Below are 17,436 nucleotides of genomic sequence, written 5' to 3' on the forward strand. Positions count from 1 at the left end.
GTAGTTGACTTTAATTTATTAACTGAGGGCATATTAAAGGCCATTATACTGATTATCCTAATTAATTTACTTTTGCAAGCAGCAATGCTATTTTCATTTATAGCATATGTTCTGATTTACTGCACTCATTATTACAGAATACACAAGGAACAGCAAATATCATTTTAATAAATAGAAATAAATTAACTCTGTGTGAAGGCTCTTGGTAGATCATCGCTTTCTGAGTCACTCCTCCAATGACTGCTATGCAATGATGATGTTATCTTCCCCTCCTCCTGTTTACAGTTATTTTGGTCTGTGATTCGTTATGTAATTCTTCTGTTTTTAGTAACATCTCATTTCATAACCAATGTCTGTCACCTTTGTTTTGTACAGCACTCTGTTCATTAAACACCAAACACGTCATTGTAAAGAGAAATGGTGGCATGACACTATGTAGATTGCAGTGCTCGTGCAGGCACCTGTCAGTTTAAAATCATTCTGATTCACAAACATACGCACAGTGGTGAGAACATAATTGGTTGATATGCGCGTCATGAATCTGATGGTGATTTTGCGCATGCTTGTATGTTGCATAAAAAATAAGAAAATTTCTCGAGACTTATCAGTGAATGAGGCCCAATGTATGCACAATAAACTAAGTGGAAGGGACATAAGGCCAGAGGAGCATCGTTGTGGGAGTCATTCTAAAGGAAGCATGAACGTGGGTTGTATCCAGCCCTTGACCTATACACTAAGAGTGTGTTGGAGGTTAAATGAGTGTCTGACAAAGTGATGAGTGTTAGAAAGACAGATAAGATAGAAACTGATCAATGTCATCTGTGCATATGCCATATAGGTAGGTCACAAGAATGTCTCTCTCATCCAGATCTTCTTGTTTTGCTAAAGTTTGCATCTAGCTTTATAGTACAAATCACCACTGTCTGCTCCGGAGTGTGAATCTCAGTATCTCATCCAGTATACAGGAGCAGCTTGTCACGCATTAGTCAGTGCCATCTTCAATGCAGTATCTTTCATAGACAATTTGCTTTGCAATATAAGGCACAGCTACCTCGGTTACTAATTCTCCAAACTTGTTTAAAAAAAAGCCACAACTGCAAGAGCACTTGCATGTGGGCATGTTGATATAAATTAAAAAAGGTGTGGTTAGGTGCAGTTTTCTAGTGTTTTCCTGAGATTTTGTATCATCTGGATTTTGGGGGGGGGGGGGGGGGGTCAGTTTTCATAGGGGGCCCAACTTTTAACATGATTTGAAACAAAAACGGTTCATAACACATCATTAAGGTCCCCTTCACACATAACACAACTGAAGCCGACTAGTGCACAAAGGAGGAATTGCATGCCAGTTGTGAAAAATCGGAGCTGCCTCTAACGCCTCGTACACCTGTCGCTACAACTATTTGCGCACACCAGCGGCCGAAAGACAGAGAGTGCCCTGTAAGAGCCCATTCAATCATGCAAGTGCCGCCCCCGGGGGGGGGGGAGCACACTTGCATGACATGTTGATATGTACAGCTGGGCAGCGGCCAGTCAGAGCGCACACAGCACAGTGATCAGCCTTTCAGCTGGCCAGAGACTCACTGACAGCTGGAAATGACTGCTCAGTGCACATGACGTGTCACATTAAAAACACAGACCCACAGCCAACGTGCCGCATGACTACAAGCCAACACTGCGACAAATACGTCACTTTCAGTCACGTATCACCAAAAATACACCGTAACAAACACCATTTGTCAGTTATTACGGCAAAAATTAAAGACTTCCTCTTCGTCTAATTTGTCTTTTTTAAATACGTTTATCTCCTTGTTGATTTTAGGTATTTTATGCTCCTGCTATAGGCCAGCAATGGTAGCGCAGTGGTAAAGCATCCGTCTGTTAATCAGAGCTTTTGCAGGCTCAAATTCCGCGGGTGGCATGCATTTTTTTTCTTCTTTTTCTCCACATCAGCGGTGTGATGTGGTGCAACACATTCCAGCTGTTTTTTTATTTTTTCCCACAACAGGGGCGAGATGTGGTGCAACGCATCCCAGCTACTCGCACTGTGTTCGTGCACGAAACTGTCGCTGGTGTGTCCCTTACGACAGCAGGTGGAATGTGTCGTGGTTCCCCATCTCGTGTTTGGTTCACAGATTTTCTTCCGGTTTCTGCATCTTTCGTGTTATGTGTGAAGGGGCCCTTAGATTTGACATAACCCCTGCATTGACATAAGAACACATTACGAAACACAAACTCACACATTCCAACATTAACACACAAGAATAAATATTTCCCAATATCAGTGCCAAAACCAACATGACTGCAAATTTACAAATGGAGACAAAATGAACAGTTTTTATCTTTCCTTAAAAAGGGACACGCATGGCGGATCATGGGGTGGACATGTGGACTTTGTAATTCCATTCATTCAGAAATTTGCATGCAAGGTCCATCTCAAAGGTGAGCTGAAACAGCTGCACCTTAGACATTAAATAATCTTCATACATAGCAGTGAATGCCAGTGATGTTATTCCAATGGCCATAGCTGTCTCTATAACTTCCAGCTTTGTCTTTTCTGCCTGCTGATTCTGCACTAGTTTGCTGTGAACACAAATTTGTGTTCTCATCACTCACTTTTGCATTTGCACAATAAACAGCAATGCACCAGGTTCCCATGCATATTAAAGGAAATAACTGGTGACAATCTGATTGGCATGCCCAAATCCTCTGACAGCATCCCTTCAAGATAGGGCCCCAAGTATAATACAGTCTTCCTTCGGGAAATTAGATAAAGCCAGATAGATATATAACAGCAAATGCTGAAGACAGAATAAGAGCTTGACAGACAGGCTATTAAAAGTTACTGCAGGTTTAAATACATTCAGTTTGTGATTTTGTAAGGTTTCACCACTCATCTGTCATGTTGCCAGTATGCAGCATTTATGCTATCAGCTATTAGAACAGTGCACACCTGTGCAAAACCTGCCTCAAACCTGCCATGTTACATTTAAAAATCTCAGAAAAATGACTGGCTTCATCACTTTGTCTGGATCCATCCCACAGTTTTATGGTTTTTATTCCAGGCCACAAAAGGTCATGGAAATATGTACTTATGAGTAATCAAAACAGCATCAACAGCCATAAAAACACACTGCAAGAAGATACAATATCAAACTTACAATTAATCATATTCCTTTCCCATAGGTCAAAGAGCAAAAATGGAAATGCATCAGCAAGTTGGAAGTAACAAACATGTTCAAAATGGTGGTGGTTATTACAGAGGCAGCAAAATGCTGCCCTTGCAAATCAAACTATAATGCTTGTTAGTTGTAAGACAATGTGCGCTTGTTCAAACACACTCCCTTCATGAAACTGCTAACCTATTACTACCTCAACAGCTACTGCCACACTCAATGTGCCTTGGAAGTAGTAAGTCACAATTTAAAAGTACTTCAGCAATAATAATAATAATAATAATAATAATAATAATAATAATAACAACAACAATAACAACCAGCTATAATCCCTCAATTATTACCTGTCTTCAGACCCGAGGGTCCGTCTGAAGTCACACTGTAGACCTGAAGGAACTCTCGAGGCCTGCTGCCCCCAACAATATTGAACCCAAACCCTCTGGAGCCCTTGGTCAAGTGGGTGTGGACAGGAAACCCTCTGAGCTCCCTTGGATCCTCAGTGAACCCTGATGTCCACAGAAACAAAGCAGGACAAGATGATGAGATGGCAAAAAAGGTTTCAAGTCAGCGAAGAAAACCACAAACGTGCCCATGAAAAAGCGAGTGTGAGTTCTGTGTCTTTGTATGAAGCCGGTTCAAAATCTATGGATTTCAGGATTTAGGGGACAGAAAATCTGAAGACTGAAAACTAAACACTTGATCATACTTACTGAAAAATACTCAATATTCAGACATTTAAAATGCTCTGGAAATATATTAACACTAGAATCCAATAAAGATGACTAATCCATGAGTTTGCCCAAACTCAAAAGTAGAACCTAGGTATTATTTAAACTTCCCTAAATAAATAAATAAATAAATAACTAAAATAAATAAATTAATAATAATAATCTGTGTTAAATGTTACTACACAGATTAAATATGAGCATTTTTTTCAGATGCTAGATTTTTTTTTATGGCAATCATTGTGGAATTATTACAAAAACCTCAAATTCATCAAACTGCATAAATGTAAAAAAAAAGAAAAAAAAAAAAAAATCACAGACAGATCCTTCCTGAATTTATTTTATTCTTCTAAAATGTATAATGATTAGAGCACCTTCTACTGGTGAGAAGCGTGTACTGCATCCTACCAAGGTAAATTGGAATCAGATTTATAACAGATGGGCCGGATACAGTTTGTAATCATCCATATTATATAAACAACAAATGGATTTAACAGTGCTGATCAACATTATTGCCACCCCTGAGTTTCAAGTACATAATTAAAAATACCTTCTAAATAAATGCAAAATAACCATTTTTGGATGGTTAGATTACAAATGTCCAGAGTTATTTAACCAATCAATCAATCAATTTTATTTATATAGCGCCAAATCACAACAAACAGTTGCCCCAAGGTGCTTTATATTGTAAGGCAAGGCCATACAATAATTACGTAAAAACCCCAATGGTCAAAACGACCCCCTGTGAGCAAGCACTTGGCAACAGTGGGAAGGAAAAACTCCCTTTTAACAGGAAGAAACCTCCAGCAGAACCAGGCTCAGGGAGGGGCAGTCTTCTGCTGGGACTGGTTGGGGCTGAGGGAGAGAACCAGGAAAAAGACATACTGTGGAGGGGAGCAGAGATCAATCACTAATGATTAAATGCAGAGTGGTGCATACAGAGCAAAAAGAGAAAGAAACACTCAGTGCATCATGGGAACCCCCCAGCAGTCTAAGTCTATAGCAGCATAACTAAGGGATGGTTCAGGGTCACCTGATCCAGCCCTAACTATAAGCTTTAGCAAAAAGGAAAGTTTTAAGCCTAATCTTAAAAGTAGAGAGGGTGTCTGTCTCCCTGATCCGAAGTGGGAGCTGGTTCCACAGGAGAGGAGCCTGAAAGCTGAAGGCTCTGCCTCCCATTCTACTCTTACAAACCCTAGGAACTACAAGTAAGCCTGCAGTCTGAGAGCGAAGCGCTCTATTGGGGTGATATGGTACTATGAGGTCCCTAAGATAAGATGGGACCTGATTATTCAAAACCTTATAAGTAAGAAGAAGAATTTTAAATTCTATTCTAGAATTAACAGGAAGCCAATGAAGAGAGGCCAATATGGGTGAGATATGCTCTCTCCTTCTAGTCCCCGTTAGTACTCTAGGTGCAGCATTTTGAATTAACTCAAGGCTTTTCAGGGAACTTTTAGGACAACCTGATAAAAATGAATTACAATAGTCCAGCCTAGAGGAAATAAATGCATGAATTAGTTTTTCAGCATCACTCTGAGACAAGACCTTTCTAATTTTAGAGATATTGCGTAAATGCAAAAAAGCAGTCCTACATATTTGTTTAATATGCGCTTTGAATGACATATCCTGATCAAAAATGACTCCAAGATTTCTCACAGTATTACTAGAGGTCAGGGTAATGCCATCCAGAGTAAGGATCTGGTTAGACACCATGTTTCTAAGATTTGTGGGGCCAAGTACAATAACTTCAGTTTTATCTGAGTTTAAAAGCAGGAAATTAGAGGTCATCCATGTCTTTATGTCTGTAAGACAATCCTGCAGTTTAGCTAATTGGTGTGTGTCCTCTGGCTTCATGGATAGATAAAGCTGGGTATCATCTGCGTAACAATGAAAATTTAAGCAATGCCGTCTAATAATACTGCCTAAGGGGAAGCATGTATAAAGTGAATAAAATTGATCCTAGCACAGAACCTTGTGGAACTCCATAATTAACCTTAGTCTGTGAAGAAGATTCCCCATTTACATGAACAAATTGTAATCTATTAGATAAATATGATTCAAACCACCGCAGCGCAGTGCCTTTAATACCTATGGCATGCTCTAATCTCTGTAATAAAATTTTATGGTCAACAGTATCAAAAGCAGCACTGAGGTCTAACAGAACAAGCACAGAGATGAGTCCACTGTCTGAGGCCATAAGAAGATCATTTGTAACCTTCACTAATGCTGTTTCTGTATTATGATGAATTCTAAAACCTGACTGAAACTCTTCAAATAGACCATTCCTCTGCAGATGATCAGTTAGCTGTTTTACAACTACCCTTTCAAGAATTTTTGAGAGAAAAGGAAGGTTGGAGATTGGCCTATAATTAGCTAAGATAGCTGGGTCAAGTGATGGCTTTTTAAATAATGGTTTAATTACTGCCACCTTAAAAGCCTGTGGTACATAGCCAACTAATAAAGATAGATTGATCATATTTAAGATTGAAGCATTAAATAATGGTAGGGCTTCCTTGAGCAGCCTGGTAGGAATGGGGTCTAATAGACATGTTGATGGTTTGGATGAAGTAACTAATGAAAATAACTCAGACAGAACAATCTGAGAGAAAGAGTCTAACCAAATACCGGCATCACTGAAAGCAGCCAAAGATAACGATACGTCTTTGGGATGGTTATGAGTAATTTTTTCTCTAATAGTTAAAATTTTATTAGCAAAGAAAGTCATGAAGTCATTACTAGTTAAAGTTAAAGGAATACTCGGCTCAATAGAGCTCTGACTCTTTGTCAGCCTGGCTACAGTGCTGAAAAGAAACCTGGGGTTGTTCTTATTTTCTTCAATTAGTGATGAGTAGTAAGATGTCCTAGCTTTACGGAGGGCTTTTTTATAGAGCAACAGACTCTTTTTCCAGGCTAAGTGAAGATCTTCTAAATTAGTGAGACGCCATTTCCTCTCCAACTTACGGGTTATCTGCTTTAAGCTGCGAGTTTGTGAGTTATACCACGGAGTCAGGCACTTCTGATTTAAAGCTCTCTTTTTCAGAGGAGCTACAGCATCCAAAGTTGTCTTCAATAAGGATGTAAAACTATTGACGAGATACTCTATCTCCCTTACAGAGTTTAGGTAGCTACTCTGCACTGTGTTGGTATGTGGCATTAGAGAACATAAAAACAACAAAAAATGCTTTTATAAAGTAAAATTAAAAATAGACTCAAAATGTACAAAATCCCTGCGACCCAGTCCTGGTGAAGCTCTGAAAGAGTAATAAATATAGTTTTACTGCATAACAAGAGGCTGATTGCTTGCAGGTTCGTCTTCACAAAAATAAAGACAAAAGGGCTGTCTGGGAGCATTAGAAATGGTATTATTTAAAAAAAAAGGACCAATGTGTTGGATCACACCCAGAGAAACATGCCACAGTGCTGTATGGTGATGTTCCCTCATAATGCAAGTGATACTACTTATCTGAGTTCCCTGAATAAGGGATTCTTTGACATAAAGACATTCCAGCAGTACCCAAGGATACGCCAACGTGACATTGTATCAAAGACATCCAATTGTGACCATTGGTCGCTAGTTAGGGCAGTATCTCACTGGGGCGCAACTTGTGGAGAGGAGGTAGAGACATAAAATCACGCCAAAACAGACAAAAATGCAACAACATTTTCATGCGAATCTCACTGAATTGACCATCCCGACACATGCACACATGGCGGCTGACTGTCCGCTGAATGCTGTCTGGAGAGGCGGCAAAAATACAGCCACAGATCTGAAGCAGTCTGCACACATTTAGTGCGGGAGCCAAGAGCGTGGCCTTTGCAAGTGCAAAGATTTGTGCGTAAATGCCACGCGGCACTCTCATGGATGTTGAACACCACTGGCATGGTTAAAATTATGACACGTTTGCGCATACAGTGCCCAGAATGGGCTATGACATTGTTATGTGAAAGAGGCTGTGAAAATTCACCCAACTTTAGCCAGAAAATGCACTGTAAATACTGTAGTAATAAAATAAATAAATAAAAATTAATATAATTTTTTTTTTTTAAAGAAGAAGAAAAGGGTAGGCAGCCACTCACAGACTTGCAGAATGATGTCCAGGAGCTGCTACATGTCAATATTATTCTCCTGGCTGGTGACTGTCCTCTCCTCCACAAATTACTACACACTCCCCCTCCGGCCAAGCACCATGAAGCACTTGAAGTGCTGCTTGATGCGAGTGTGGGCTCAGTGATCCTTTGGAAGTGCTCCGAAAAAAAATTAAGTCAAATAAAATAAAGCCGGAATGCTGGAGCTGTCCTCATCTTCCACACCGGTGATGTCAAGCACGCTGTCCATGCATGCATGAAGGATCTGAGCCTCAAACTAAGAAACTGTGCGAATTTCCTTGCGGATATCAATTACATGCTGTCGCAGCTAAGTGAGATACTAACCTTCACATCTAAGTCTCACAACCATACAGTAAGACAGGACGTACCAGAATCCTAAACACTTTGACCTTTGTTCTGCTGTAAAGATATCAGCATCACCAAAAATTGTGTACCTAGAGATATACAAATTGGCGTACCTAGAGAACTACAACTCCCAAGTAGACACTGGTGACCTCATACAAATGTAACCCTCTTTAGGTGATTACATAGAAAGACTTCTACATTATATAAAACAAGCTGTTTTTTCTTTATGTGCAATGCCCTGATAAAGGTCTTCAAACCAAAGCTTGGTTTTAAAAATATATTTTAAATATCTATTTCGAGTTAAGTGTGCAGAAAATTCATGTTTTTTCTTCAATAACATTGGACATTTTCAATTATTCATCTGCATTTATTCCTGAAGATTTTCTTAATTACATGTATGAAAATCAGGGAGTCAATAATTCTGACCAGGACTTTGTGCTTTTACTCTTTTACTCATGAATCCTACAACCAAAATGATGGAGATATGCTGTCACATAGTCACGTGTGGCCCATGTGATGGCAGTAAGTCTGGTTGTTCGCCAGCAGCTTTAGGGCTTAATTGCTTACACGTCTGTGTTCAACTAAAAGCTCATTCCATCTCACTGGTTGTCAACAAGCTGGCTGTGTCGCTTATGATCAGATATGTAGTATCAGTGATGCCGTTCATACCCAAACCCAGCGAAAGATAGAGAACTGAGAAAGACATGAAAAGAGAACCACAGGGAAAATGAAGGAAAGAGAACAACAAAGTGAAATAAAGAGTGAGAAAGAGATACAGAAAATGAGACAAAGAAAGCCAAAGAAGGGATGAAGCTAAAGAAAGCAAGCTAGAGAGGGAAAGAGAAAAAGTGACAGAAAGAGAAAAATCAACAACAAAAGAAACAGCAACAAAAAGAAAGAAGATAATAAATTTGATAATGGGGGAGGCTTACATTCATTTTTGTAGATAGTTTCCCTACTTGAAAATCTTGGACTCTGCCAGCTGGTTCTTTTTGGGCTGTGACTTGAAGAGACACGAGAGAAAAAAGCAAAATGAACTTGTGATGTATAGATGCTATTTTGCTTTCAGTTGTGATGGCATCTTTTTAAAAGCGGCTCTAATGGACTTAGTGTTTAACAGATTTCTATTGGTTTGGTGAAGACACTCACTCAATATACAAAGTCTCTCCTGTGTCACTGAAGACCGGCTCCCAGTGATCAGGCATCACACCTCGCAGTCTGGCACCACTTCTGCCACCTATGACGCCGTTCTCTACCACAGTGCCATTCCCTCCACTGGATGCCCGGGGCCGATCGGTGACCAGGTAGCCAGGTGACACCCTGCTGCTGACACCTGCTGAGCCTCCTGTAATATCAGCAGTGAGAAGCTACAAATTAAATTGAAATATGATTAAGGACAAGTTATATATTTGCATGAGATAAAATTTGTCCTGCAGCTGTAACAGGTTGCAAGTTGTGGCATGAGGTTAGCAACCTCAGCCTCAATTGTGGCCCTCTAAGGAGGCAGAGTGTGTAACCATGCATTCTGTGTCACCAGAAAAAGGACAATAAGCATTTTTTTACCACCACCCCCCCCCCCCCCCCACCAGCTGTCCTTGTAGCTGTTCATCGTGTGTGAGCTTCAGCATAAATACGAAAGATGCTGGACGTGACATCAGGCATCCTGAGTCCTGCTGGACACAGGAAGAGCTGCAAAAGTCAGCTGCCCCCACAGTACCACTTCACAGGATGAGTCAGCAGAGGTCAGGGTGTTGGACGGCACTCCAAAACGTCTACTCACGTTCACCCTGCATCCCGCTCCATCCAGCCCATCCTTTCTGCTTGTACTACCTATGACTTAAGAGCACCTCTCCGTTTGGATCCCTGCCTGTTTTATATGTTTCACACCCTCCTCTGCTCACCTCTCTCTCATCTCTTACACCATACTGGCTTCCTGCCTACACTCACCCTAACACACTACCTGCCTCCTACATGAGCCACCTGACTACATCCTAGCCTCACTTACAGCTTTGCTCTTCAGTTTTAAAATTCATACAGTCTATTTTAATACACTGAAAATGAAAATATGGAATGAACTGATTTTGGGTTTCTGCTGCAATAAATCATCTGTCACATCATCTGCCAATCACATTCCTTTGAAATGCCACAATAGGTCATTTAGTGTGATACCTGCGGAAACATAATTCTGCCTACCAGATGTGGATAAACCTGTAATTCTTTCAGAGATCATCTGGGTGGCTTCCCTCACCTGTCTCCTTCCAGCATGGTCACTCAATTTTTTAGAACAACCTACTTGACACAGATTTATCATACATAACAGAAGCATACCATTTTTATTTGTTAATGATTGATGTAAATGAAGTTAAAGGACATATTCAGTGACTTAGAAATGTTCACATTTCCATCTCCTGACTTGTCTCAAGAAAACTGGATGGGAAAGTGATTATTTAATCCATAAAATGAATTGGCTCATCCCTTGTTTTTGTATGGAATGTTGTTGCAGGCCTGAAATGAAGGCATGGATGTATATACAACCCCTAGCAAAAATTATGGAATCACCGACCTCAGAGGATGTTCATTCAGTTGTTTAATTTTGTATAAAAAAAAATAACAGATCACAGACATGACACAAAACTAAAGTCATTTCAAATGGCAACTTTCTGGCTTTAAGAAACACTATAAGAAATCAAGAAAAAAAATTGTGGCAGTCAGTAACGGTTACTTTTTTAGACCAAGCAGAGGGAATAAATTATGGAATCACCCTGTAAATTTTCATCCCCAAAACTAACACCTGCATCAAATCAGATCTGCTCGTTAATCTGCATCTAAAAAGGAGTGATCACACCTTGGAGAGCTGTTGCACCAAGTGGACTGACATGAATCCTGCTCCAACACAAGAGATGTCAATTGAAACAAAGGAAAGGATTATCAAACTCTTAAAGAGGGTAAATCATCACACACTGTTGCAAAAGATGTTGGTTGTTCACAGTCAGCTGTGTCTAAACTCTGGACTAAATACAAAACAACATGGGAAGGTTGTTAAAGGCAAACATACTGGTAGACCAAGGAAGACATCAAAGCGTTCAAGACAGAAAACTTAAAGCAATATGTCTCAAAAATCAAAAATGCACAACAAAACACATGAGGAACGAATGGGAGGAAACTGGAGTCAACGTCTGTGATCGAACTGTAAGAAACCGCCTAAAGGAAATGGGATTTACATACAGAAAAGCTAAACGAAAGCCATCATTAACACCTAAAGAGAAAAAAAACAAGGTTATAATGGGCTAAGGAAAAGCAATCGTGGACTGTGGATGACTGGATGAATGTCATATTCAGTGATGAATCTTGAATCTGCATTGGGCAAGGTGATGACGCTGGAACTTTTGTTTGGTGCCGTTCCAATGAGATTTATAAAGATGACTGCCTGAAGAGAACATGTAAATTTCCACAGTCATTGATGATATGGGGCTACATGTCAGGTAAAGGCACTGTGGAGATGGCTGTCATTACATCATCAATAAATGCACAAGTTTACATTGATATTTTGGACACTTTTCTTATCCCATCAATTGAAAGGATGTTTGGGGATGATGAAATCATTTTCAAGATGATAATGCATCTTGCCACAGAGCAAAAACTGTGAAAACATTCCTTGCAAAAAGACACATAGGGTCAATGTCATGGCCTGCAAATAGTCTGGATCTTAATCCAATTGAAAATCTTTGGTGGAAGTTGAAGAAAATGGTCCATGACAAAGCTCCAATCTGCAAAGCTGATCTGGCAACAGCAATCAGAGAAAGTTGGAGCCAGATTGATGAAGAGTACTGTTTGCTCTACTGGTGGTTGGCTCTCACTGCGGTATTGTATCACTTCCTGTTCCGGAGCACAGCGGTGTTTTTCTGTATCTGTTAGCTGTTTAATCTGTGCAGTAGATTGATCTAGTTATCTAGATTACGATTTGTTTCCCAGTGTAATCTTTACGTGCCTTAACTAAAGCACTCCTTCTGCTGAATCACCTCTAAATTATTTACACATTATCACTTTGCGTGTTTTTAGGAATCCGCTAGCTTAGCGTAGCTACTAGCTCTTAGCCGATTTAGCATGGCGGCTTCTCCTGTCTCTCCCGCACTTTTCTGCTCTGGGTGTGAAATGTTAGTTATTCCTCGGCCTCCTTTAGCAGTAATGGTACTTGTAATAAGTGTAGCTTATTCGTAGCTTTGGAGGCCAGGCTGGGCAAATTGGAGACTCGGCTCCGCACCGTGGAAAATTCTACAGCTAGCCAGGCCCCTGTAGTCGGTGCGGACCAAGGTAGCTTAGCCGCCGTTAGTTACCCCCTGGCAGATCCCGAGCAGCCGGGAAAGCAGGCCGACTGGGTGACTGTGAGGAGGAAGCGTAGCCCTAAACAGAAGCCCCGTGTACACCGCCAACCCGTTCACATTTCTAACCGTTTTTCCCCACTCGACGACACACCCGCCGAGGATCAAACTCTGGTTATTGGCGACTCTGTTTTGAGAAATGTGAAGTTAGCGACACCAGCAACCATAGTCAATTGTCTTCCGGGGGCCAGAGCAGGCGACATTGAAGGAAATTTGAAACTGCTGGCTAAGGCTAAGCGTAAATTTGGTAAGATTGTAATTCACGTCGGCAGTAATGACACCCGGTTACGCCAATCGGAGGTCACTAAAATTAACATTAAATCGGTGTGTAACTTTGCAAAAACAATGTCGGACTCTGTAGTTTTCTCTGGGCCCCTCCCCAATCGGACCGGGAGTGACATGTTTAGCCGCATGTTCTCCTTGAATTGCTGGCTGTCTGAGTGGTGTCCAAAAAATGAGGTGGGCTTCATAGATAATTGGCAAAGCTTCTGGGGAAAACCTGGTCTTGTTAGGAGAGACGGCATCCATCCCACTTTGGATGGAGCAGCTCTCATTTCTAGAAATCTGGCCAATTTTCTTAAATCCTCCAAACCGTGACTATCCAGGGTTGGGACCAGGAAGCAGAGTTGTAGTCTTACACACCTCTCTGCAGCTTCTCTCCCCCTGCCATCCCCTCATTACCCCATCCCCGTAGAGACGGTGCCTGCTCCCAGACTACCAATAACCAGCAAAAATCTATTTAAGCATAAAAATTCAAAAAGAAAAAATAATATAGCACCTTCAACTGCACCACAGACTAAAACAGTTAAATGTGGTCTGTTAAACATTAGGTCTCTCTCTCCTAAGTCCCTGTTAGTAAATGATATAATAATTGATCAACATATTGATTTATTCTGCCTTACAGAAACCTGGTTACAGCAGGATGAATATGTTAGTTTAAATGAGCCAACACCCCCGAGTCACACTAACTGTCAGAATGCTCGTAGCACGGGCTGGGGCGGAGGATTAGCAGCAATCTTCCATTCCAGCTTATTAATTAATCAAAACCCAGACAGAGCTTTAATTCATTTGAAAGCTTGTCTCTTAGTCTTGTCCATCCAAATTGGAAGTCCCAAAAACCAGTTTTATTTGTTATTATCTATCGTCCACCTGGTCGTTACTGTGAGTTTCTCTGTGAATTTTCAGACCTTTTGTCTGACTTAGTGCTTAGCTCAGATAAGATAATTATAGTGGGCGATTTTAACATCCACACAGATGCTGAGAATGACAGCCTCAACACTGCATTTAATCTATTATTAGACTCTATTGGCTTTGCTCAAAAAGTAAATGAGTCCACCCACCACTTTAATCATATCTTAGATCTTGTTCTGACTTATGGTATGGAAATAGAAGACTTAACAGTATTCCCTGAAAACTCCCTTCTGTCTGATCATTTCTTAATAACATTTACATTTACTCTGATGGACTACCCAGCAGTGGGGAATAAGTTTCATTACACTAGAAGTCTTTCAGAAAGCGCTGTAACTAGGTTTAAGGATATGATTCCTTCTTTATGTTCTCTAATGCCATATACCAACACAGTGCAGAGTAGCTACCTAAACTCTGTAAGGGAGATAGAGTATCTCGTCAATAGTTTTACATCCTCATTGAAGACAACTTTGGATGCTGTAGCTCCTCTGAAAAAGAGAGCTTTAAATCAGAAGTGTCTGACTCCGTGGTATAACTCACAAACTCGTAGCTTAAAGCAGATAACCCGTAAGTTGGAGAGGAAATGGCGTCTCACTAATTTAGAAGATCTTCACTTAGCCTGGAAAAAGAGTCTGTTGCTCTATAAAAAAGCCCTCCGTAAAGCTAGGACATCTTACTACTCATCACTAATTGAAGAAAATAAGAACAACCCCAGGTTTCTTTTCAGCACTGTAGCCAGGCTGACAAAGAGTCAGAGCTCTATTGAGCTGAGTATTCCATTAACTTTAACTAGTAATGACTTCATGACTTTCTTTGCTAACAAAATTTTAACTATTAGAGAAAAAATTACTCATAACCATCCCAAAGACGTATCGTTATCTTTGGCTGCTTTCAGTGATGCCGGTATTTGGTTAGACTCTTTCTCTCCGATTGTTCTGTCTGAGTTATTTTCATTAGTTACTTCATCCAAACCATCAACATGTTTATTAGACCCCATTCCTACCAGGCTGCTCAAGGAAGCCCTACCATTATTTAATGCTTCGATCTTAAATTTGATCAATCTATCTTTGTTAGTTGGCTATGTACCACAGGCTTTTAAGGTGGCAGTAATTAAACCATTACTTAAAAAGCCATCACTTGACCCAGCTATCTTAGCTAATTATAGGCCAATCTCCAACCTTCCTTTTCTCTCAAAAATTCTTGAAAGGGTAGTTGTAAAACAGCTAACTGATCATCTGCAGAGGAATGGTCTATTTGAAGAGTTTCAGTCAGGTTTTAGAATTCATCATAGTACAGAAACAGCATTAGTGAAGGTTACAAATTATCTTCTTATGGCCTCGGACAGTGGACTCATCTCTGTGCTTGTTCTGTTAGACCTCAGTGCTGCTTTTGAAATTTTATTACAGAGATTAGAGCATGCCATAGGTATTAAAGGCACTGCGCTGCGGTGGTTTCAATCATATTTGTCTAATAGATTACAATTTGTTGATGTAAATGGGGAATCTTCTTCACAGACTAAAGTTAATTATGGAGTTCCACAAGGTTCTGTGCTAGGACCAATTTTATTCACTTTATACATGCTTCCCTTAGGCAGTATTATTAAACGGTATTGCTTAAATTTTCATTGTTACGCAGATGATACCCAGCTTTATCTATCCATGAAGCCAGAGGACACACACCAATTAGCTAAACTGCAGGATTGTCTTACAGACATAAAGACATGGATGACCTCTAATTTCCTGCTTTTAAACTCAGATAAAACTGAAGTTATTGTACTTGGTCCCACAAATCTTAGAAACATGGTGTCTAACCAGATCCTTACTGTGGATGGCATTACCCTGACCTCTAGTAATACTGTGAGAAATCTTGGAGTCATTTTTGATCAGGATATGTCATTCAAAGCGCATATTAAACAAATATGTAGGACTGCTTTTTTGCATTTACGCAATATCTCTAAAATCAGAAAGGTCTTGTCTCAGAGTGATGCTGAAAAACTAATTCATGCATTTATTTCCTCTAGGCTGGACTATTGTAATTCATTATTATCAGGTTGTCCTAAAAGTTCCCTAAAAAGCCTTCAGTTAATTCAAAATGCTGCAGCTAGAGTACTGACGGGGACTAGAAGGAGAGAGCATATCTCACCCATATTGGCCTCTCTTCATTGGCTTCCTGTTAATTCTAGAATAGAATTTAAAATTCTTCTTCTTACTTATAAGGTTTTGAATAATCAGGTCCCATCTTATCTTAGGGACCTCGTAGTACCATATCACCCCAATAGAGCGCTTCGCTCTCAGACTGCAGGCTTACTTGTAGTTCCTAGAGTTTGTAAGAGTAGAATGGGAGGCAGAGCCTTCAGCTTTCAGGCTCCTCTCCTGTGGAACCAGCTCCCAATTCAGATCAGGGAGACAGACACCCTCTCTACTTTTAAGATTAGGCTTAAAACTTTCCTTTTTGCTAAAGCTTATAGTTAGGGCTGGATCAGGTGACCCTGAACCATCCCTTAGTTATGCTGCTATAGACGTAGACTGCTGGGGGGTTCCCATGATGCACTGTTTCTTTCTCTTTTTGCTCTGTATGCACCACTCTGCATTTAATCATTAGTGATCGATCTCTGCTCCCCTCCACAGCATGTCTTTTTCCTGGTTCTCTCCCTCAGCCCCAACCAGTCCCAGCAGAAGACTGCCCCTCCCTGAGCCTGGTTCTGCTGGAGGTTTCTTCCTGTTAAAGGGAGTTTTTCCTTCCCACTGTAGCCAAGTGCTTGCTCACAGGGGGTCGTTTTGACCGTTGGGGTTTTACATAATTATTGTATGGCCTTGCCTTTACAATATAAAGCGCCTTGGGGCAACTGTTTTGTTGTGATTTGGCGCTATATAAAAAAATTGATTGAAATTGATTGATTTGTCACTCAATAAGTCCATGCCTCAGAGACTGCAAGCTGTTATAAAAGCCAGAGGTGGTGCAACAAAATACTAGTGATGTGTTGGTGCGTTCTTTTGTTTTTCATGATTTCATAATTTTTTCCTCAGAATTGAGAGTGATTCCATATTTTTCCCTCTGCTTGTATAAAAAGTAACCGTTACTGACTGCCACAATTTTTTTCCTGATTTCTTATAGTGTTTCTTAAAGCCAGAAAGCTGCCATTTTGAACATGACTTTAGTTTTGTGTCATGTCTGTGATCTGCTTTTTTTCTACAAAATTAAACAACTGAATGAACATCCTCCGAGGCCGGTGATTCCATAATTTTTGCCAGGGGTTGTACATTGAAATGAGGTTGACCACACAAAACATTAAATATCTTGGTTGAATACTGTCTGTAATGAAATAGAAGTCAAATTAAATCAAAAGAATCCTTGCTGGGGGGTGGGGTGGGTGGTGACATTGGCATTTTCAATACGTCCAACTTTTTCTGAATGGGATTGTACAATAGCACAGCATTACAAATAACTGCTGACAAACCTAAGCTGTCCTCACTGTTCTGCCTTCTTCTGCTGCTTTCTCTAGGTTGCCTGAGCGAT

At 40.4% G+C, this 17,436-nt stretch overlaps 1 protein-coding gene across 1 annotated transcript in view; it reads right to left on the reverse strand.

Annotated features, from left to right (window-relative positions):
- The window catches only part of LOC117512773 (membrane-associated guanylate kinase, WW and PDZ domain-containing protein 1), a 122,449-nt gene that overhangs the window by 39,910 nt on the left and 65,103 nt on the right, over positions 1–17,436 (reverse strand). The window contains 5 exon segments of the mRNA XM_034172987.1: positions 3,518–3,679; positions 9,286–9,356; positions 9,503–9,712; positions 16,118–16,128; positions 17,393–17,434. Of these exon segments, the coding sequence (XP_034028878.1) occupies positions 3,518–3,679; positions 9,286–9,356; positions 9,503–9,712; positions 16,118–16,128; positions 17,393–17,434 (496 nt within the window).

Source organism: Thalassophryne amazonica, chromosome 6 (assembly GCF_902500255.1).
Source record: "Thalassophryne amazonica chromosome 6, fThaAma1.1, whole genome shotgun sequence".
Lineage (NCBI taxonomy): Eukaryota > Metazoa > Chordata > Actinopteri > Batrachoidiformes > Batrachoididae > Thalassophryne > Thalassophryne amazonica.